General features: G+C 50.4%; 4 protein-coding genes across 11 annotated transcripts in view; all 4 read left to right on the top strand.

Moving 5' to 3' along the window:
• Window positions 1–20,781, top strand: part of LOC111074807 (potassium voltage-gated channel protein Shaker) — a 114,605-nt gene that overhangs the window by 52,561 nt on the left and 41,263 nt on the right. The window lies entirely within an intron of this gene.
• Window positions 956–2,208, top strand: LOC121403872. Its single transcript, XM_041591905.1, has 2 exons — window positions 956–1,866; window positions 2,163–2,208. Exons 1-2 carry the CDS (start codon window positions 1,060–1,062, stop codon window positions 2,181–2,183), a joined length of 828 nt encoding a protein of 275 aa, XP_041447839.1. The 5' UTR covers window positions 956–1,059; the 3' UTR covers window positions 2,184–2,208.
• On the top strand, window positions 956–10,874 carry LOC121403870 (adenylate cyclase, terminal-differentiation specific-like). Of its 2 annotated transcripts, none has more exons than XM_041591902.1 (3): window positions 956–1,028; window positions 7,452–7,820; window positions 7,891–8,018. In XM_041591902.1, exons 2-3 carry the CDS (start codon window positions 7,483–7,485, stop codon window positions 7,925–7,927), a joined length of 375 nt encoding a protein of 124 aa, XP_041447836.1. In that variant the 5' UTR covers window positions 956–1,028; window positions 7,452–7,482; the 3' UTR covers window positions 7,928–8,018. The 2 variants fall into 2 exon arrangements, with proteins under 2 accessions (XP_041447836.1, XP_041447835.1); XM_041591901.1 differs by adding an exon at window positions 10,437–10,874 and having other exon boundaries at window positions 957–1,028; window positions 7,452–8,289.
• Window positions 3,376–4,865, top strand: LOC121403871. 2 transcript variants are annotated; one of them, XM_041591904.1, is made up of 2 exons: window positions 3,376–3,844; window positions 3,915–4,042. In XM_041591904.1, exons 1-2 carry the CDS (start codon window positions 3,507–3,509, stop codon window positions 3,949–3,951), a joined length of 375 nt encoding a protein of 124 aa, XP_041447838.1. In that variant the 5' UTR covers window positions 3,376–3,506; the 3' UTR covers window positions 3,952–4,042. The 2 variants fall into 2 exon arrangements, with proteins under 2 accessions (XP_041447838.1, XP_041447837.1); XM_041591903.1 differs by adding an exon at window positions 4,334–4,865 and having other exon boundaries at window positions 3,377–4,037.

Here is a 20,781-nt window from a genome sequence, read left to right as displayed (position 1 = left end):
GAAGCCCGAGTAGATCTCCAGCAGCTGCGGCTTGCCAAAGGTGCTCACAAAACAATCGCCGATCTTCTCGTCCCTGCCCCAATTGCGTACGCACTCAGCCAGTGAGATGCGGAACAGCTTGTGCGAGTGCAAAATGTCCGGCAGGCAATGGAACAAAGTGGCGATCTTCACTGGATTCAGAACGGGTGGATTGCACTCCTCCAAGGGTTTCTTGTAATCCTAAGCAGCCCACAGCGAAAGAGAGAGTAAAATATTATTAGTTGTGGCTGGATCTGTGGGCACCCTATTTGATGTTCGATATTCGATAATCGAATTTCGTGTTTGTTTTTTTTTTTTTTGATTTTGTTGTGTGGTTTTCGGGTTTGTTGTCTTTTGTTTTGGTTCTAATTTTGCAACTACTTTTTGGGTGTGGGTGTGTGGATCGTATCGTATCAATGTGGTGCATTTTTTTTGTTTTTTTTTTTTTTTTGTGTGTGTATTGGTTAGTGGTTTAGTGTAGTGTCAGTATAGATACAGTTTTCATTTATTGAAATTAGTTATGATGATTCGTTTAGTGGCGAAGATTCATGGCGTGGGAAATCAGGATGGATGGCATGTAAAGAGATCAAATGATTTGGCATGAGATTAATGGTTACATTACAGGTGCTACAGATGTTACGATAGATAGATACGATAGTTGGGGGGTTGGCTACTACGAGTAATACCACGGGTGTCATGCATTTCATGGGTCCGCGCGATTAGCGGTGGGCAAAAGGGCCTTTAGTATTCTTTTTTTTTTATTCTCGGGCATTCTCTTTGACAGCACTCACTTGTGCGTCTCGAGTCCAAGCATCAGTATGCGCCGCGTCATGGGTTAGTACCTGCCCGCCGCTGCCTTATTGTATCCCTAGGGTCTGAATGATTCGGGTTCCTGTTCAGCACTCGATTTACACGTCAGTTGACACACCGCACAAGTCAGATCTAGTCAGAATCAGTCCCCTAATCCCCAAAAATCCCCAATACACTACAAGTACCACAATTGCTGTGTGGTTTTTTCTGTAATTTGCAATCCATGCAATCATGGCTGATCGGTTGAAGGACCAAGCGGCCAGTCAACAGCCAGACGATGAGCCCACAGAGGAGCAACTGATCGCCGATGCCTATGCCAATGTCAAGGTACTGGTGGAGGCTGGCGATCAGACGGGCTATCTGCAGATACAGCCAACGGAGGTGCACAGGTTCATGCTGGCCAGCTACGACGATGTGCTGGTCGAGAAGTACACCGAGGCGAAACCGCAGGAGCTCAGCAAGTGGGAAACGGCCACTGCCTTGGCACCGCTGCTCAATCGCATTGAGCCGCAGGACGAGCAGCAGTTGGGCAAAATCCAACTAGATCCGGTCACGGGCAAGCGCTACATGTTGGTGCCCATCGAAGTCAATGTTCTTGTCGATGGCGAGAAGTTTTGCAACATATTTGAATATTTGCAGGCACGGCAGAAGAAGCACGGGAAGGCGTTGCAGGTGAAGAAGGAGGCGCTTGTGGATATGGCCATTGAAGCCACAGCACAGAAAACAGTCAGGCAGCTGGTGGATCAGGAGAACACTCCAAAGGAAGAGACTCCGAAGAAAGCACAGAAGAGCCCCAAGAAGGCGTCTCAGAGGATGAGCCTCAAGGAGCGGCTTGCAAGGAGGAGCCAGAAGAAGCAGCTTCAAGGGGAGCAGACTCCACAGGAAGAACCACAAGGGCAGACTTCAAAGGAGTCCCAGCGCCTGGTCGGCTACAAGGCGGTGGTCGTTGTGCCCCCCATAATATTCTCCTTCAAAGCGGGCCTCGGCCAAGAGGCACAGCAGCATGCGACGGAGCCAGCAGCTTCTTCCAATCAACAGGAACAGAAGAACACTCCAAAGGAAGAGACTCAGAAGAAAGCACAGAAGAGCCCCAAGAAGGCGTCTCAGAGGATGAGCCTCAAGGAGCGGCCTACTAGGCGGAGCCAGAAGAAGCAGCTTCAAGGGGAGCAGACTCCACAGGAAGAACCACAAGGGCAGACTTCAAAGGAGTCCCAGCGCCTGGTCGACTACAAGGCGGAGGTCGTTGTGCCCCCCATAATTTCTCCGTCGAAGCGGGCCTCGGCCAAGAGGCACAGCAGCATGCGACGGAGCCAGCAGCTTCTTCCAATCAACAGGAAGAAGAGAAGCAAGTCTAGTCGCAGCTCTCACTCTCACTCACTTCGGACTCAAAGCAGAAGCCAGAGGAGAGCAGAATGGCCTAGAGACCGGCCGGGCAGCAGAGCAGAATGGATTACGGCTCTAAGCCATTCTGTTGTCCCCTGATTTTCGACTACAAATTACAGAGTTTACATTTGCTGGATCGTCGTTGTTGATCTTTGAATAAATTCAGCATTCTGTTGATTGTTATACGAGTATTTGGCTGTAGCTTTCTGCCCCTGGATGCCCCCCCCTGGATGCCACCTGGAGTACTCACATTGACTAGCGCCGGAGGGTAGCCACATACGAGTTCTCGCTGTGCACGATGGCTGCCACAATGTTTCGCCGCTTGAGCTGCTGCTGCGAGAGTCCGGCCGGTGCCGGTGGCAGCATCGGTACAATCAAACGTCCATGGGCCGTGCGGGCATTGCCGCCCCCATTGGCTGCTGCTGCACGACTGTCACCCGGTGTCAGCATCATGTCCATGTCGAAGCGATTGCTGGCCACCGCCGCTGCTGATCGTCATCTTCATTCTGCAAGCAAGAAGAAGGCAAATGGCAATGGAATCCTTTTAGTTTCGCTCTCTCTCTCTTGGGGGAAGTACTTACCTCTGGTACTCCGGGCATCATCTTGCTGGCACCCAATGTGGCCAGCTTACCAGGCGAGCTGCTGTCCAGCGCTGTATCGTATCGTATCAATGTGGTGCATTTTTTTTGTTTTTTTTTTTTTGTTTGTTTGTGTATTGGTTAGTGGTTTAGTGTAGTGTCAGTATAGATACAGTTTTCATTTATTGAAATTAGTTATGATGATTCGTTTAGTGGCGAAGATTCATGGCATGGGAAATCAGGATGGATGGCATGTAAAGAGATCAAATGATTTGGCATGAGATTAATGGTTACATTACAGGTGCTACAGATGTTACGATAGATAGATACGATAGTTGGGGGGTTGGCTACTACGAGTAATACCACGGGTGTCATGCATTTCATGGGTCCGCGCGATTAGCGGTGGGCAAAAGGGCCTTTAGTATTCTTTTTTTTTATTCTCGGGCATTCTCTTTGACAGCACTCACTTGTGCGTCTCGAGTCCAAGCATCAGTATGCGCCGCGTCATGGGTTAGTACCTGCCCGCCGCTGCCTTATTGTATCCCTAGGGTCTGAATGATTCGGGTTCCTGTTCAGCACTCGATTTACACGTCAGTTGACACACCGCACAAGTCAGATCTAGTCAGAATCAGTCCCCTAATTCCCAAAAATCCCCAATACACTACAAGTACCACAATTGCTGTGTGGTTTTTTCTGTAATTTGCAATCCATGCAATCATGGCTGATCGGTTGAAGGACCAAGCGGCCAGTCAACAGCCAGACGATGAGCCCACAGAGGAGCAACTGATCGCCGATGCCTATGCCAATGTCAAGGTACTGGTGGAGGCTGGCGATCAGGCGGGCTATCTGCAGATACAGCCAACGGAGGTGCACAGGTTCATGCTGGCCAGCTACGACGATGTGCTGGTCGAGAAGTACACCGAGGCGAAACCGCAGGAGCTCAGCAAGTGGGAAACGGCCACTGCCTTGGCACCGCTGCTCAATCGCATTGAGCCGCAGGACGAGCAGCAGTTGGGCAAAATCCAACTAGATCCGGTCACGGGCAAGCGCTACATGTTGGTGCCCATCGAAGTCAATGTTCTTGTCGATGGCGAGAAGTTTTGCAACATATTTGAATATTTGCAGGCACGGCAGAAGAAGCACGAGAAGGCGTTGCAGGTGAAGAAGGAGGCGCTTGTGGATATGGCCATTGAAGCCACAGCACAGAAAACAGTCAGGCAGCTGGTGGATCAGGAGAACACTCCAAAGGAAGAGACTCCGAAGAAAGCACAGAAGAGCCCCAAGAAGGCGTCTCAGAGGATGAGCCTCAAGGAGCGGCTTGCAAGGAGGAGCCAGAAGAAGCAGCTTCAAGGGAGCAGACTCCACAGGAAGAACCACAAGGGCAGACTTCAAAGGAGTCCCAGCGCCTGGTCGGCTACAAGGCGGTGGTCGTTGTGCCCCCCATAATATTCTCCTTCAAAGCGGGCCTCGGCCAAGAGGCACAGCAGCATGCGACGGAGCCAGCAGCTTCTTCCAATCAACAGGAACAGAAGAACACTCCAAAGGAAGAGACTCAGAAGAAAGCACAGAAGAGCCCCAAGAAGGCGTCTCAGAGGATGAGCCTCAAGGAGCGGCCTACAAGGCGGAGCCAGAAGAAGCAGCTTCAAGGGGAGCAGACTCCACAGGAAGAACCACAAGGGCAGACTTCAAAGGAGTCCCAGCGCCTGGTCGACTACAAGGCGGAGGTCGTTGTGCCCCCCATAATATTCTCCGTCAAAGCGGGCCTCGGCCAAGAGGCACAGCAGCATGCGACGGAGCCAGCAGCTTCTTCCAATCAACAGGAAGAAGAGAAGCAAGTCTAGTCGCAGCTCTCACTCTCACTCACTTCGGACTCAAAGCAGAAGCCAGAGGAGAGCAGAATGGCCTAGAGAACCGCCGGGCAGCAGAGCAGAATGGATTACGGCTCTAAGCCATTCTGTTGTCCCCTGATTTTCGACTACAAATTACAGAGTTTACATTTGCTGGATCGTCGTTGTTGATCTTTGAATAAATTCAGCATTCTGTTGATTGTTATACGAGTATTTGGCTGTAGCTTTCTGCCCCTGGATGCCCCCCCTGGATGCCACCTGGAGTACTCACATTGACTAGACGCCGGAGGGTAGCCACATACGAGTTCTCGCTGTGCACGATGGCTGCCACAATGTTTCGCCGCTTGAGCTGCTGCTGCGAGAGTCCGGCCGGTGCCGGTGGCAGCATCGGTACAATCAAACGTCCATGGGCCGTGCGGGCATTGCCGCCCCCATTGGCTGCTGCTGCACGACTGTCACCCGGTGTCAGCATCATGTCCATGTCGAAGCGATTGCTGGCCACCGCCGCTGCTGATCGTCATCTTCATTCTGCAAGCAAGAAGAAGGCAAATGGCAATGGAATCCTTTTAGTTTCGCTCTCTCTCTCTTGGGGGAAGTACTTACCTCTGGTACTCCGGGCATCATCTTGCTGGCACCCAATGTGGCCAGCTTACCGGGCGAGCTGCTGTCCAGCGCTGTTCCTGCCACTATTTTGGGTGATCCCCCGCCAGCGGCGGCGCTGCCAGCCGCCGTGGCCGTTGCTGCCGCATCGGGCGTATCGAAGCTGGCCGCCGTCGACTGGTGGAAATCGTACTGGTGCGTGGAGCCGCGATGGCAATGGAACAAAGTGGCGATCTTCACTGGATTCAGAACGGGTGGCTTGCACTCCTCCAAGGGTTTCTTGTAATCCTAAGCAGTCCACAGCGAAAGAGAGAGTAAAATATTATTAGTTGTGGCTGGATCTGTGGGCACCCTATTTGATGTTCGATATTCGATAATCGAATTTCGTGTTTGTTTTTTTTTTTTATACCCGTACTCAAAAAAGAGTTAAGGGGTATATTAGATTTGTGGTAAAAGTGGATGTGTGTAACGCAGAGAAGGAAACGTTTCCGACCCCATAAAGTATATATATTCTTGATCAGCATCAATAGCCGAGTCGATAGAGCCATGTCTGTCTGTCCGTCTGTCCGTCTGTCCGTCTTGTTTGACGCCTGGATCTCAGAGACCATAAGAGCTAGGGCAACCAAATTTGGTTTCCAGACTCATGTGATATCACACTGCTACAAGTGTATTTCAAAATTTCGCCCCGCCCCCTTCCGCCCCCACAAAGGACGAAAATCTGTGGCAGCCACAATTTTAAAGATACGATAAAACTAAAAACGCAGTATAGTAGAGAATGCCCATATCTACCAGACTGCCGAATCTGAATCAGATCGGATCATAATTATAGCCAGAATGACGAAATTCATTTTCAGTTGCTTCTTTTTCTAAAATTCTAAAAAATCATAAGCTCAAAAATTTATATACTGACTGAGTACGGGTATAAGTAGAGTCGTGTCCGCAGAAACGACTCACACGTTCCTTCTCGTTTTTCTTTGATTTTGTTGTGTGGTTTTCGGGTTTGTTGTCTTTTGTTTTGGTTCTAATTTTGCAACTACTTTTTGGGTGTGGGTGTGTGGATCGTATCGTATCAATGTGGTGCATTTTTTTTGTTTTTTTTATACCCGTACTCAAAAAAGAGTTAAGGGGTATATTAGATTTGTGGTAAAAGTGGATGTGTGTAACGCAGAGAAGGAAAATTTTCCGACCCCATAAAGTATATATATTCTTGATCAGCATCAATAGCCGAGTCGATATAGCCATGTCTGTCTGTCCGTCCGTCCGTCCGTCCGTCTGTCCGTCTTGTTGAGCGCCTGGATCTCAGAGACTATTAGAGTTAGGGTAACCAAATTTGGTTTCCAGACTCATGTGATATCACACTGCTACAAGTGTATTTCAAAATTTCGCCCCGCCTCCTTCCGCCCCCACAAAGGACGAAAATCTGTGGCAGCCACAGTTTTAAAGATACGATAAAACTAAAAACGCAGTATCGTAGAGAATGACCATATCTATCAGATTGCCGAATCTGAATCAGATCGGATCATAATTATAGCCAGAATGAAGGAATTAATTTTCAGTTGCTTCTCCTGCCCCCCCCCACCGGCAAACAACAACGCAACTGATTTTCCTTCTCGCTCGCACACTCTGCCGCGTTCAGTGCGCGAGCAACCCCAAGCGGAGGAGATGTAGAATCTAATTGGAACATGTACAATCTACATGTTAGATGTATAATATACGTTGTATATGTAGATGTAGATATCATATGTAGCAAAAAAATGTAAAATGTACAAATTTTTTTTTTTCTAAAATTCTTAAAAATCATGCTCAAAAATGTATATACTGACTGAGTACGGGTATAAGTAGAGTCGCGTCCCCAGAAGCGACTCACACGTTCCTTCTCGTTTTTTTTTGTTTGTGTGTGTATTGGTTAGTCGTTTAGTGTAGTGTCAGTATAGATACAGTTTTCATTTATTGAAATTAGTTATGATGATTCGTTTAGTGGCGAAGATTCATGGCATGGGAAATCAGGATGGATGGCATGTAAAGAGATCAAATGATTTGGCATGAGATTAATGGTTACATTACAGGTGCTACAGATGTTACGATAGATAGATACGATAGTTGGGGGGTTGGCTACTACGAGTAATACTACGGGTGTCATGCATTTCATGGGTCCGCGCGATTAGCGGTGGGCAAGGGGGCCTTCGGTATTCTTTTATACCACAATTGATGTGTGGTTTTTTCTGTAATTTGCAATCCATGCAATCATGGCTGATCGGTTGAAGGACCAAGCGGCCAGTCAACAGCCAGACGATGAGCCCACAGAGGAGCAACTGATCGCCGATGCCTATGCCAATGTCAAGGTACTGGTGGAGGCTGGCGATCAGACGGGCTATCTGCAGATACAGCCAACGGAGGTGCACAGGTTCATGCTGGCCAGCTACGACGATGTGCTGGTCGAGAAGTACACCGAGGCGAAACCGCAGGAGCTCAGCAAGTGGGAAACGGCCACTGCCTTGGCACCGCTGCTCAATCGCATTGAGCCGCAGGACGAGCAGCAGTTGGGCAAAATCCAACTAGATCCGGTCACGGGCAAGCGCTACATGTTGGTGCCCATCGAAGTCAATGTTCTTGTCGATGGCGAGAAGTTTTGCAACATATTTGAATATTTGCAGGCACGGCAGAAGAAGCACGAGAAGGCGTTGCAGGTGAAGAAGGAGGCGCTTGTGGATATGGCCATTGAAGCCACAGCACAGAAAACAGTCAGGCAGCTGGTGGATCAGGAGAACACTCCAAAGGAAGAGACTCCGAAGAAAGCACAGAAGAGCCCCAAGAAGGCGTCTCAGAGGATGAGCCTCAAGGAGCGGCTTGCAAGGAGGAGCCAGAAGAAGCAGCTTCAAGGGGAGCAGACTCCACAGGAAGAACCACAAGGGCAGACTTCAAAGGAGTCCCAGCGCCTGGTCGACTACAAGGCGGAGGTCGTTGTGCCCCCCATAATATTCTCCGTCGAAGCGGGCCTCGGCCAAGAGGCACAGCAGCATGCGACGGAGCCAGCAGCTTCTTCCAATCAACAGGAAGAAGAGAAGCAAGTCTAGTCGCAGCTCTCACTCTCACTCACTTCGGACTCAAAGCAGAAGCCAGAGGAGAGCAGAATGGCCTAGAGAACCGCCGGGCAGCAGAGCAGAATGGATTACGGCTCTAAGCCATTCTGTTGTCCCCTGATTTTCGACTACAAATTACAGAGTTTACATTTGCTGGATCGTCGTTGTTGATCTTTGAATAAATTCAGCATTCTGTTGATTGTTATACGAGTATTTGGCTGTAGCTTTCTGCCCCTGGATGCCCCCCTGGATGCCACCTGGAGTACTCACATTGACTAAGACGCTGGAGGGTAGCCACATACGAGTTCTCGCTGTGCACGATGGCTGCCACAATGTTTCGCCGCTTGAGCTGCTGCTGCGAAGTCCGGCCGGTGCCGATGGCAGCATCGGTACAATCAAACGTCCATGGGCCGTGCGGCATTGCCGCCCCCATTGGCTGCTGCTGCACGACTGTCACCCGGTGTCAGCATCATGTCCATGTCGAAGCGATTGCTGGCCACCGCCGCTGCTGATCGTCATCTTCATTCTGCAAGCAAGAAGAAGGCAAATGGCAATGGAATCCTTTTAGTTTCGCTCTCTCTCTTGGGGGAAGTACTTACCTCTGGTACTCCCGGCATCATCTTGCTGGCACCCAATGTGGCCAGCTTACCAGGCGAGCTGCTGTCCAGCGCTGTATCGTATCGTATCAATGTGGTGCATTTTTTTTGTTTTTTTTTTTTTTGTTTGTTTGTGTATTGGTTAGTGGTTTAGTGTAGTGTCAGTATAGATACAGTTTTCATTTATTGAAATTAGTTATGATGATTCGTTTAGTGGCGAAGATTCATGGCATGGGAAATCAGGATGGATGGCATGTAAAGAGATCAAATGATTTGGCATGAGATTAATGGTTACATTACAGGTGCTACAGATGTTACGATAGATAGATACGATAGTTGGGGGGTTGGCTACTACGAGTAATACCACGGGTGTCATGCATTTCATGGGTCCGCGCGATTAGCGGTGGGCAAAAGGGCCTTTAGTATTCTTTTTTTTTATTCTCGGGCATTCTCTTTGACAGCACTCACTTGTGCGTCTCGAGTCCAAGCATCAGTATGCGCCGCGTCATGGGTTAGTACCTGCCCGCCGCTGCCTTATTGTATCCCTAGGGTCTGAATGATTCGGGTTCCTGTTCAGCACTCGATTTACACGTCAGTTGACACACCGCACAAGTCAGATCTAGTCAGAATCAGTCCCCTAATTCCCAAAAATCCCCAATACACTACAAGTACCACAATTGCTGTGTGGTTTTTTCTGTAATTTGCAATCCATGCAATCATGGCTGATCGGTTGAAGGACCAAGCGGCCAGTCAACAGCCAGACGATGAGCCCACAGAGGAGCAACTGATCGCCGATGCCTATGCCAATGTCAAGGTACTGGTGGAGGCTGGCGATCAGGCGGGCTATCTGCAGATACAGCCAACGGAGGTGCACAGGTTCATGCTGGCCAGCTACGACGATGTGCTGGTCGAGAAGTACACCGAGGCGAAACCGCAGGAGCTCAGCAAGTGGGAAACGGCCACTGCCTTGGCACCGCTGTCAATCGCATTGAGCCGCAGGACGAGCAGCAGTTGGGCAAAATCCAACTAGATCCGGTCACGGGCAAGCGCTACATGTTGGTGCCCATCGAAGTCAATGTTCTTGTCGATGGCGAGAAGTTTTGCAACATATTTGAATATTTGCAGGCACGGCAGAAGAAGCACGAGAAGGCGTTGCAGGTGAAGAAGGAGGCGCTTGTGGATATGGCCATTGAAGCCACAGCACAGAAAACAGTCAGGCAGCTGGTGGATCAGGAGAACACTCCAAAGGAAGAGACTCCGAAGAAAGCACAGAAGAGCCCCAAGAAGGCGTCTCAGAGGATGAGCCTCAAGGAGCGGCTTGCAAGGAGGAGCCAGAAGAAGCAGCTTCAAGGGGAGCAGACTCCACAGGAAGAACCACAAGGGCAGACTTCAAAGGAGTCCCAGCGCCTGGTCGGCTACAAGGCGGTGGTCGTTGTGCCCCCCATAATATTCTCCTTCAAAGCGGGCCTCGGCCAAGAGGCACAGCAGCATGCGACGGAGCCAGCAGCTTCTTCCAATCAACAGGAACAGAAGAACACTCCAAAGGAAGAGACTCAGAAGAAAGCACAGAAGAGCCCCAAGAAGGCGTCTCAGAGGATGAGCCTCAAGGAGCGGCCTACAAGGCGGAGCCAGAAGAAGCAGCTTCAAGGGGAGCAGACTCCACAGGAAGAACCACAAGGGCAGACTTCAAAGGAGTCCCAGCGCCTGGTCGACTACAAGGCGGAGGTCGTTGTGCCCCCCATAATATTCTCCGTCAAAGCGGGCCTCGGCCAAGAGGCACAGCAGCATGCGACGGAGCCAGCAGCTTCTTCCAATCAACAGGAAGAAGAGAAGCAAGTCTAGTCGCAGCTCTCACTCTCACTCACTTCGGACTCAAAGCAGAAGCCAGAGGAGAGCAGAATGGCCTAGAGAACCGCCGGGCAGCAGAGCAGAATGGATTACGGCTCTAAGCCATTCTGTTGTCCCCTGAATTTCGACTACAAATTACAGAGTTTACATTTGCTGGATCGTCGTTGTTGATCTTTGAATAAATTCAGCATTCTGTTGATTGTTATACGAGTATTTGGCTGTAGCTTTCTGCCCCTGGATGCCCCCCCTGGATGCCACCTGGAGTACTCACATTGACTAGACGCCGGAGGGTAGCCACATACGAGTTCTCGCTGTGCACGATGGCTGCCACAATGTTTCGCCGCTTGAGCTGCTGTTGCGAGAGTCCGGCCGGTGCCGGTGGCAGCATCGGTACAATCAAACGTCCATGGGCCGTGCGGGCATTGCCGCCCCCATTGGCTGCTGCTGCACGACTGTCACCCGGTGTCAGCATCATGTCCATGTCGAAGCGATTGCTGGCCACCGCCGCTGCTGATCGTCATCTTCATTCTGCAAGCAAGAAGAAGGCAAATGGCAATGGAATCCTTTTAGTTTCGCTCTCTCTCTTTGGGGGAAGTACTTACCTCTGGTACTCCGGGCATCATCTTGCTGGCACCCAATGTGGCCAGCTTACCGGGCGAGCTGCTGTCCAGCGCTGTTCCTGCCACTATTTTGGGTGATCCCCCGCCAGCGGCGGCGCTGCCAGCCGCCGTGGCCGTTGCTGCCGCATCGGGCGTATCGAAGCTGGCCGCCGTCGACTGGTGGAAATCGTACTGGTGCGTGGAGCCGCGATGGCAATGGAACAAAGTGGCGATCTTCACTGGATTCAGAACGGGTGGCTTGCACTCCTCCAAGGGTTTCTTGTAATCCTAAGCAGTCCACAGCGAAAGAGAGAGTAAAATATTATTAGTTGTGGCTGGATCTGTGGGCACCCTATTTGATGTTCGATGTTCGATATTCGATAATCGAATTTCGTGTTTGTTTTTATACCCGTACTCAAAAAAGAGTTAAGGGGTATATTAGATTTGTGGTAAAAGTGGATGTGTGTAACGCAGAGAAGGAAAATTTTCCGACCCCATAAAGTATATATATTCTTGATTAGCATCAATAGCCGAGTCGATATAGCCATGTCTGTCTGTCCGTCCGTCCGTCCGTCCGTCTGTCCGTCTTGTTGAGCGCCTGGATCTCAGAGACTATAAGAGTTAGGGTAACCAAATTTGGTTTCCAGACTCATGTGATATCACACTGCTACAAGTGTATTTCAAAATTTCGCCCCGCCTCCTTCCGCCCCCACAAAGGACGAAAATCTGTGGCAGCCACAGTTTTAAAGATACGATAAAACTAAAAACGCAGTATCGTAGAGAATGACCATATCTATCAGATTGCCGAATCTGAATCAGATCGGATCATAATTATAGCCAGAATGAAGGAATTAATTTTCAGTTGCTTCTCCTGCCCCCCCCCCACCGGCAAACAACAACGCAACTGATTTTCCTTCTCGCTCGCACACTCTGCCGCGTTCAGTGCGCGAGCAACCCAAGCGGAGGAGATGATGAAATCTAATTGGAACATGTACAATCTACATGTTAGATGTATAATATACGTTGTATATGTAGATGTAGATATCATATGTAGCAAAAAAATGTAAAATGTACAAATTTTTTTTTTTCTAAAATTCTTAAAAATCATGCTCAAAAATGTATATACTGACTGAGTACGGGTATAAGTAGAGTCGCGTCCCCAGAAGCGACTCAAACGTTCCTTCTCGTTTTTTTTTGTTTGTGTGTGTATTGGTTAGTCGTTTAGTGTAGTGTCAGTATAGATACAGTTTTCATTTATTGAAATTAGTTATGATGATTCGTTTAGTGGCGAAGATTCATGGCATGGGAAATCAGGATGGATGGCATGTAAAGAGATCAAATGATTTGGCATGAGATTAATGGTTACATTACAGGTGCTACAGATGTTACGATAGATAGATACGATAGTTGGGGGGTTGGCTACTACGAGTAATACTACGGGTGTCATGCATTTCATGGGTCCGCGCGATTAGCGGTGGGCAAGGGGGCCTTTGGTATTCTTTTTTTTATTCTCGGGCACTCACTTGTGCGTCTCGAGTCCAAGCATCAGTATGCGCCGCGTCATGGGTTAGTACCTGCCCGCCGCTGCCTTATTGTATCCCTAGGGTCTGAATGATTCGGGTTCCTGTTCAGCACTCGATTTACACGTCAGTTGACACACCGCACAAGTCAGATCTAGTCAGAATCAGTCCCCCTAATCCCCAATACACTACAAGTACCACAATTGCTGTGTGGTTTTTTCTGTAATTTGCAATCCATGCAATCATGGCTGATCGGTTGAAGGACCAAGCGGTCAGTCAACAGCCAGACGATGAGCCCACAGAGGAGCAACTGATCGCCGATGCCTATGCCAATGTCAAGGTACTGGTGGAGGCTGGCGATCAGACGGGCTATCTGCAGATACAGCCAACGGAGGTGCACAGGTTCATGCTGGCCAGCTACGACGATGTGCTGGTCGAGAAAGTACACCGAGGCGAAACCGCAGGAGCTCAGCAAGTGGGAAACGGCCACTGCCTTGGCACCGCTGCTCAATCGCATTGAGCCGCAGGACGAGCAGCAGTTGGGCAAAATCCAACTAGATCCGGTCACGGGCAAGCGCTACATGTTGGTGCCCATCGAAGTCAATGTTCTTGTCGATGGCGAGAAGTTTTGCAACATATTTGAATATTTGCAGGCACGGCAGAAGAAGCACGAGAAGGCGTTGCAGGTGAAGAAGGAGGCGCTTGTGGATATGGCCATTGAAGCCACAGCACAGAAAACAGTCAGGCAGCTGGTGGATCAGGAGAACACTCCAAAGGAAGAGACTCCGAAGAAAGCACAGAAGAGCCCCAAGAAGGCGTCTCAGAGGATGAGCCTCAAGGAGCGGCTTGCAAGGAGGAGCCAGAAGAAGCAGCTTCAAGGGGAGCAGACTCCACAGGAAGAACCACAAGGGCAGACTTCAAAGGAGTCCCAGCGCCTGGTCGGCTACAAGGCGGTGGTCGTTGTGCCCCCCATAATATTCTCCTTCAAAGCGGGCCTCGCCAAGAGGCACAGCAGCATGCGACGGAGCCAGCAGCTTCTTCCAATCAACAGGAACAGAAGAACACTCCAAAGGAAGAGACTCAGAAGAAAGCACAGAAGAGCCCCAAGAAGGCGTCTCAGAGGATGAGCCTCAAGGAGCGGCCTACAAGGCGGAGCCAGAAGAAGCAGCTTCAAGGGGAGCAGACTCCACAGGAAGAACCACAAGGGCAGACTTCAAAGGAGTCCCAGCGCCTGGTCAACTACAAGGCGGAGGTCGTTGTGCCCCCCATAATATTCTCCGTCAAAGCGGGCCTCGGCCAAGAGGCACAGCAGCATGCGACGGAGCCAGCAGCTTCTTCCAATCAACAGGAAGAAGAGAAGCAAGTCTCAGCTCTCACTCTCACTCACTTCGGACTCAAAGCAGAAGCCAGAGGAGAGCAGAATGGCCTAGAGAACCGCCGGGCAGCAGAGCAGAATGGATTACGGCTCTAAGCCATTCTGTTGTCCCCTGATTTTCGACTACAAATTACAGAGTTTACATTTGCTGGATCGTCGTTGTTGATCTTTGAATAAATTCAGCATTCTGTTGATTGTTATACGAGTATTTGGCTGTAGCTTTCTGCCCCTGGATGCCACCTGGAGTACTCACATTGACTAGACGCCGGAGGGTAGCCACATACGAGTTCTCGCTGTGCACGATGGCTGCCACAATGTTTCGCCGCTTGAGCTGCTGCTGCGAGAGTCCGGCCGGTGCCGGTGGCAGCATCGGTACAATCAAACGTCCATGGGCCGTGCGGGCATTGCCGCCCCCATTGGCTGCTGCTGCACGACTGTCACCCGGTGTCAGCATCATGTCCATGTCGAAGCGATTGCTGGCCACCGCCGCTGCTGATCGTCATCTCATTCTGCAAGCAAGAAGAAGGCAAATGGCAATGGAATCCTTTTAGTTTCGCTCTCTCTCTCTTGGGGGAAGTACTTACCTCTGGTACTCCGGGCATCATCTTGCTGGCACCCAATGTGGCCAGCTTACCGGGCGAGCTGCTGTCCAGCGCTGTTCCTGCCACTATTTTGGGTGATCCCCCGCCAGCGGCGGCGCTGCCAGCCGCCGTGGCCGTTGCTGCCGCATCGGGCGTATCGAAGCTGGCCGCCGTCGACTGGTGGACATCGTACTGGTGCGTGGAGCCGCTACGTATCGAGAACCAACGCGAGAGACGGCCGTCTGGGGACTCGCCGGGAGTCGTGAGATCCTCGCGCTGCGACGATGACCCGCCACCAGTGGCGGGCATTGTGCAGGCGCTGGCCCTGCGCATAATCATGTTGCTGCTGATGCTGTCCGCTGCTGGGGTTCGTCCCGATGCCGAGCTATTCGATGTGCCGGCTGTTACAGTGCCTGAACCGGTACCGGAAGCGGATGCGGAATCGAGTCCTGTGCCGGTGCCGGCTGTGCGCCATTTGTCAAAGGACAAATGCTGCTTGGCCTTGTTGAAGGTGGAACGCAATTGCGAATTGCGTTGGTTGTTGGCGCTTAGGGAACTCACGCTGCTGCTGGTCTGCTCCTCTTCGGTTAATACCTCCTCGTCGGAGTGGCTCGCAGTGGGCGCTTCCCTCTCCGACTCCCTTTCACGACACGGCGACTTGTTGTCGCGCTCGCTGCTGCTGCTGTTGCAGGCGCCGCTGCCTACGACTGCACCAACGCCAACGCCGTTGTAATTGTAATTGGTTCTAGCCATAGCTGGAACCATGGTTCGTTACAATCTGTAGCACATCCTGCTATAGTTCCCTCGCTGGCAGAGTTCTTGCTTAAATTAATTTATACATATGAAAATGAAATGAAAACAATTTGTGCACTGGAAAAGCATTAAATTGCATTCCAAAGACTGAGCGTAGTTCTTCAAAATATTGAAATTTGTCGCTACCATTGGCCATTGCAAGATCAGGGTTTTCCAATAACAGCAAAATGTTAATATCTCCTATTAAAGGGTTATGCAAAGCTTCCCAAAAGGGTAGCCAGCCAAGCTTTCAGTTCCACTACTTTCAGTTGATGTTCCGCTGCAAGTTGTATGCCGACTGAAAAGCTTCGTAGTCGCTGCCTTCAAGTCAATTTGGATTGAGTTGAGGTACTAAAAGCTGTTTCGAAAGCTTTTTTGAGCCGCGCTTTTAGCTCTCCAGTTCGCACTTTGCGTTCGCCAAAGGAACTTTCAGTTGCGGCAAACAAAGCTTTCAAATGGAGCTTGCAATAAATTCGTCACCGAATCAGCTTAAAGCTCTATGCACCTCCTGTCGCTTTCCCTTTCCCTGTCTCTCTGTCTCTCTGTCTGTTGCTGCAGCTTTCGCGTGCCATGGCTGAGTGTGTGCCGCGTTTATTTATTATTAATTGCATTACTCATACGCCGTGTTGGCGCGCTTCAGCTGCAGCAGCCGAGGCTGCTGCCTGCCTGCAATGCATTCAAGTGCACACGTGACACGCATCCTTCCCACATTCCCCACCATCGTTGCCACATGGGGCATGCGTGCGTGTGTGTGTGTGTGTCGGGGCATAGATTCGCATTATTATAATCAAGTCACCCCTGCCCCGGCCATAATTCCGTGTGGCAAGAGCAACATCAACAAAAGGCGAAAAGAGGAAGCGAGCATAACGAGCCCGGCGGCATTTTAAAGCACACATTAATAATGGAGGAAGCGAGGCCAGAAGCCAGGCCGGGCCAGGCCAGGCCAGAACAATGCTGCACGGAACACACCTTGCCGCATACTACATACATATATGAGGCCCATATATAGGGGGAAGATTAGGGAGAGATTGGGAGTCATAGCTGATGGCTTTGTGGTTTCCTTTCCCCTTCATTCGATTCGATTTTCACTCTGTTGTGTGTTTCGTTTACAGTTTTCACCTAGTTTGAGTTGCTTTTGCTTTTGCTTCTACGGCCGACCCCAGCGGAATTTTGTGTGTTCCCCTACGCCTCTCTGCCCCTTCCACCATGCCATGCCATGCCACCCAGGGGGCACGCTCCAGTGCCCAAGCGGCCAAGCGGCCGAGGCCGAGTCGGCCTGAGTGTCGCCAGTGTCCCTCCGGCCACGTCGGCCTCTTTTGCCCCTCTGGCTCCCACTCCTGCTTAGCCATGTTCATTCAGCCAGGCTATAATTTCTTCTCTATGTTTTCTGTTGTTTTCCCTTTTTTTTTTGGGCCCGCTTAGCCGCTTCAGCCGCTTTTGTTTCGTGCCAAGTGGCACTAAAACTATTTGCCTTTTGCCCAGTTCCTTTCATACTCTCTCCCTTCCCCTCTCTATCTCTCACTCTCTCTCTCTCTCTCTCTCTGTCCGTGCGTGCTGTGGCGTGCTGCAGCGGAAAGCAGGAGGCATAGTAGTTGTACCTGCCACATAGGATACACAGTACACACAGCACACAGGACACAGAACACAGCACAGAGCACGCAACACGCAGAGGCAGTAGCCGCCAGTCAGCAGTCAGAGTGCAGCTCGGGAAACTCCAACGCCATCGTTGAAGCCATCACCAGAGCCTGAACCCGCAGAGCCATCAGGAATGGAGCCACTGCAGCAAATCGCACGTGCTTGCCTCGGCCGCGACTTCGGTTTGTCGGCATGTCTGTCGGCTTGTCGGCTTGTCGGCTCTCGGTTCTTGGTTCTCGGTTCTCATTTGTTTTGGGTGGGGGGAGGTGATTTTGGGGGTTTCCTGGTCTCGGCTGGGGCCTCGGGCCTGGCCTCGGCCTCGGTCAAAGTCTCGGCTCTTACCGCTCGTTGCCTCGCTGCCTCGGTGGTTCGGCTCTGGCTCTGCTTTCGGGTGCTGGTGCTGGTACTGTTTCTGGTTTCTGGCTACTGGCTCTGGCTCTGGCGCTGGTCTTCCAGCTGCGGCTCCGACACTCTTTCTGGCGTTCTGTTCGGTTCAGTCGTCGCAGTCGCAGTCACGCCGTCACAACGTATTCGTGCACCGCGTTCCGCGCTTGGCGGCGACTGTCGTCTATCAGTCAGTCAGTCAGTCAATCCGTCGATCCGTCGTCAGTCAGTGAGTCCAACCAAGTCCAATCGTCACCCATTCAGTTAGCGGCTGTCGAATCAATCGTCAGTTGGCCAATCTGTGTGTCAATCATCCATCATTTAGTCATTGAGTCAATCTATCCGTTAGGCAGTGACTTAAAGTTTCCTTTTTTTGTGGTTTTTTTTTTGGTGTTGTTTTTTTTTTTTTTGGAGAAAGTCCCACCCCAGCCCGCTCTTTGCCTGCTTGTCACACGCCTGCTGCCCCTGCCACCGTTAACTCCACCTGAGCGAGCGAATGAGGTGGTGAGGGGGGGGCGTTGTGGGCAGTGGGGAGTCGAGAGCCATTGAAGTGGCATGCAGGGGGGGCGGCCGTGGTTAGAGTCGTGCTGCAGGTGCGTGCCGCGTTGCCGCGCGTGATTCCCCGTTGTTGTTGCTCTGTTGTTGTTGTTGTTGTTATTTGTTTGTTGTTTGTTCGAGTGTGTTCCAAGTTTCCATTCTCGCCCGCTGGCTCTCGCACATATACATATATATATATATATATATATTTTTTTTCAATTTTTTTTTACTGTTTGCTGTACGATGCGTGCCACACAGCACAGCACAGCACAGCGCAGCGCAGCGCAGCGACTGTGCTACGCGTCTGCTTGAAAGGTGTTTAAAGCCGCTTAAAAGCCGCTCAAGCAGCAGGACCAAGGAGCCAGGATCAAAGCGAGGCCCACCAGGCCCAGGCCCAGGCCATAACGAGCTGAGAAACTCAACCAAAATCATCAGCCATAAGGAGCTCAGCTCAGCTTTCACCTCTGCCTATGCCACTGCCACTGGCACTGCCACTGCCTCTCATTCTCACTCTGAGTCTCCCCCTCCCCCTCCCCCGATCTGCGCCCAGTGTCCCTGTGGAAAAGTCTGTGTCTGTGTGTTTGTTGTTTACCTTAATTAATGCACTGGCAAACGGTAAACGGACACAGATACAGTCGCAGCTACAGTTACAGTCACAGATACACAGAGACACACAGACACAGACAACATAATTTGCCTTTGGGGCGCCACTCCAATCCACTCCAAGCTGCAGCCTCGAGCCGAAGAGTAGAAAGAGTAGCGGAGAGGCCTAAAGAGCTTGCAGCAGCAGCAGCAGCAGCAGGAGGAAGCAGGCAGAAGGGCAGGCAGCAGGCAGCAGGGTAGCAGGAGGAGGAGAAGGAGGCAACGACTGCCTAAAAGCTTAAAGGAGGAGAAGGACGTAGGACGAGGAGCAGTGCATCTGCGGGCCCAGTTAATTAATATTTTAGCCAAGAACCGAAACAGAACTGAACTGAACAACTCCAGTGCTGCTTACATAAGCCACTCGTACTTCAGTTTCTATTCCCATTCCCCAAACCATTAGCCACTTCTGCGAGGCAGGCTTTGCCACTTGCCACTTGCCGCATGCCCCCTGTCCGATGCCCAATTCCAATTCCAACTCCCATTCCTTGCCACATCCATTTGTACTTCTTCTTCGTTTGCGAGCCTGAAAAACAAAAACTGGAAAATGGGAAATTGCTCATACGCCGCGTTGGCGCCGTCAAAAATGAAACAGTCAAAGGAGAACGAAAACGAACTGAGAGAGAGAGTGAGTGAGTGAGTGACGAGGAGAATGGGTACGGGTACGGGTACGAGAATGGACAGGATACCAGTTTAAAAGGAGCAGCAGACTGAGTTGAAGCCGACGAAACAGGCAACCAAAGGGAAGCTGGCCCAGAAGAATCAGTCCGAAAATAAGTTCAGCCAATGAAAAGTCCGTGTATTAATTCGAATAGAAATCACCCGAAGAAGAACAGTTCGTCTTCTATGAAGAATCAGCCGTAGTCGTCGCAGAGCCAAAGAAGAAGTAGGAGAAGAAGCGTAAGCAATAAAGCAAAATGAGGGCCGCAGCAGGGTGCCTACACTGGGTGGGTAAAGGGGGGGGTACGGGTACAGGGGCACATTAAATACGTGTAGAAGTACGAGTAACTGCTGGGGCAGCAGCTGAAGCAAGAAAAGCAACAACAAAAAAAAAAAATTGACCCAATTTGCAATTCTAAATCGAAACCAAAGTCAAAGCTATACAAAACTAACAAAGAGCGGCGGGGTAGCGGTATAGCGGTGTAGCGGGGGATCGGTTAGTACACACACACACACACAGAGATAGAGAGAATATTGTTTCAGATGCAAATTTCAAATTATTCAATCCCTGCACCACTGCACCGCTGCTCCCCCCATCCCATGCCCAACCTATCGCCTATCGGCTCTGCCTGCGAACTCATTAAAAACTTTTTGCTCCATAGACTGTGGCTGTGGCATCCTCTGCAGCAGCACCTGGCTGCACGTTGGCTAATTACTAGTCACATCATTTGAAAGTATTAGACGAGTATTGCAGCAGAATTCCTTACGTTGCGCCTCAACTGCGAGTGGAATTTTCGGGTGCTTCGGGTGCTTCGGTGGCCTAAACTAAAAAATAAATTAGCTAAATATTGGGAGAGATGTGCACTAAAGTTGCTGCCAAGTGTTGCAGCTATGGAAGTGCAATTTGATAGAGCCATCGATTGCTATACACAAGCTAATCCCTTAAGTCAGCACTGGCAATGGGGCATAACTACGAGTATCTTCCAAATATATTGCATGCAACATGTTTGATACTCTTTTAATTGTGTGTTTTCTTTTGCCTGTAAGTCTTCTCTCTACAAGTGCCAACAGAATCAGTTCTGATACTAGATATTCCTAGACATGTTGAGACCTCCCTTGGCAGACCTGCTGAGAGCAGTTGGCAGCATTTTTTGAAACTCTTCTTGCAGCATTAGTTTAGCAACAATTGTTAGAGAAGAATTCTTCTGCTTTTTCCTACAAAGTCGCAGTTTTTCCTTATTATTTCACTCTCTATAATATTTATATATTTAGTTCAGTTCTACTCTTTGAGTATTTAAA

The sequence above is a fragment of the Drosophila obscura genome, unplaced genomic scaffold (genome assembly GCF_018151105.1).
Source record: "Drosophila obscura isolate BZ-5 IFL unplaced genomic scaffold, ASM1815110v1 contig_165, whole genome shotgun sequence".
Taxonomy (NCBI): Eukaryota; Metazoa; Arthropoda; class Insecta; order Diptera; family Drosophilidae; genus Drosophila; species Drosophila obscura.
This window is presented reverse-complemented; position numbering and strand designations above follow the sequence as displayed.

What these genes read in the sequence shown, in the direction of transcription:
- LOC121403872 (XM_041591905.1), top strand. Translation starts at nt 1,060, where the DNA reads ATGGCTGATCGGTTGAAGGACCAAGCGGCCAGTCAACAGCCAGACGAT. An exon ending in CAGCTTCTTCCAATCAACAG is followed by an intron (nt 1,867 to 2,162) that starts GAACAGAAGAAC and finishes TCCAATCAACAG; the next exon opens with GAAGAAGAGAAGCAAGTCTA.
- LOC121403871 (XM_041591903.1), top strand. Translation starts at nt 3,507, where the DNA reads ATGGCTGATCGGTTGAAGGACCAAGCGGCCAGTCAACAGCCAGACGAT. An exon ending in ATCAGGAGAACACTCCAAAG is followed by an intron (nt 4,038 to 4,333) that starts GAAGAGACTCCG and finishes AACACTCCAAAG; the next exon opens with GAAGAGACTCAGAAGAAAGC.
- LOC121403870 (XM_041591901.1), top strand. Translation starts at nt 7,483, where the DNA reads ATGGCTGATCGGTTGAAGGACCAAGCGGCCAGTCAACAGCCAGACGAT. An exon ending in CAGCTTCTTCCAATCAACAG is followed by an intron (nt 8,290 to 10,436) that starts GAAGAAGAGAAG and finishes TCCAATCAACAG; the next exon opens with GAACAGAAGAACACTCCAAA.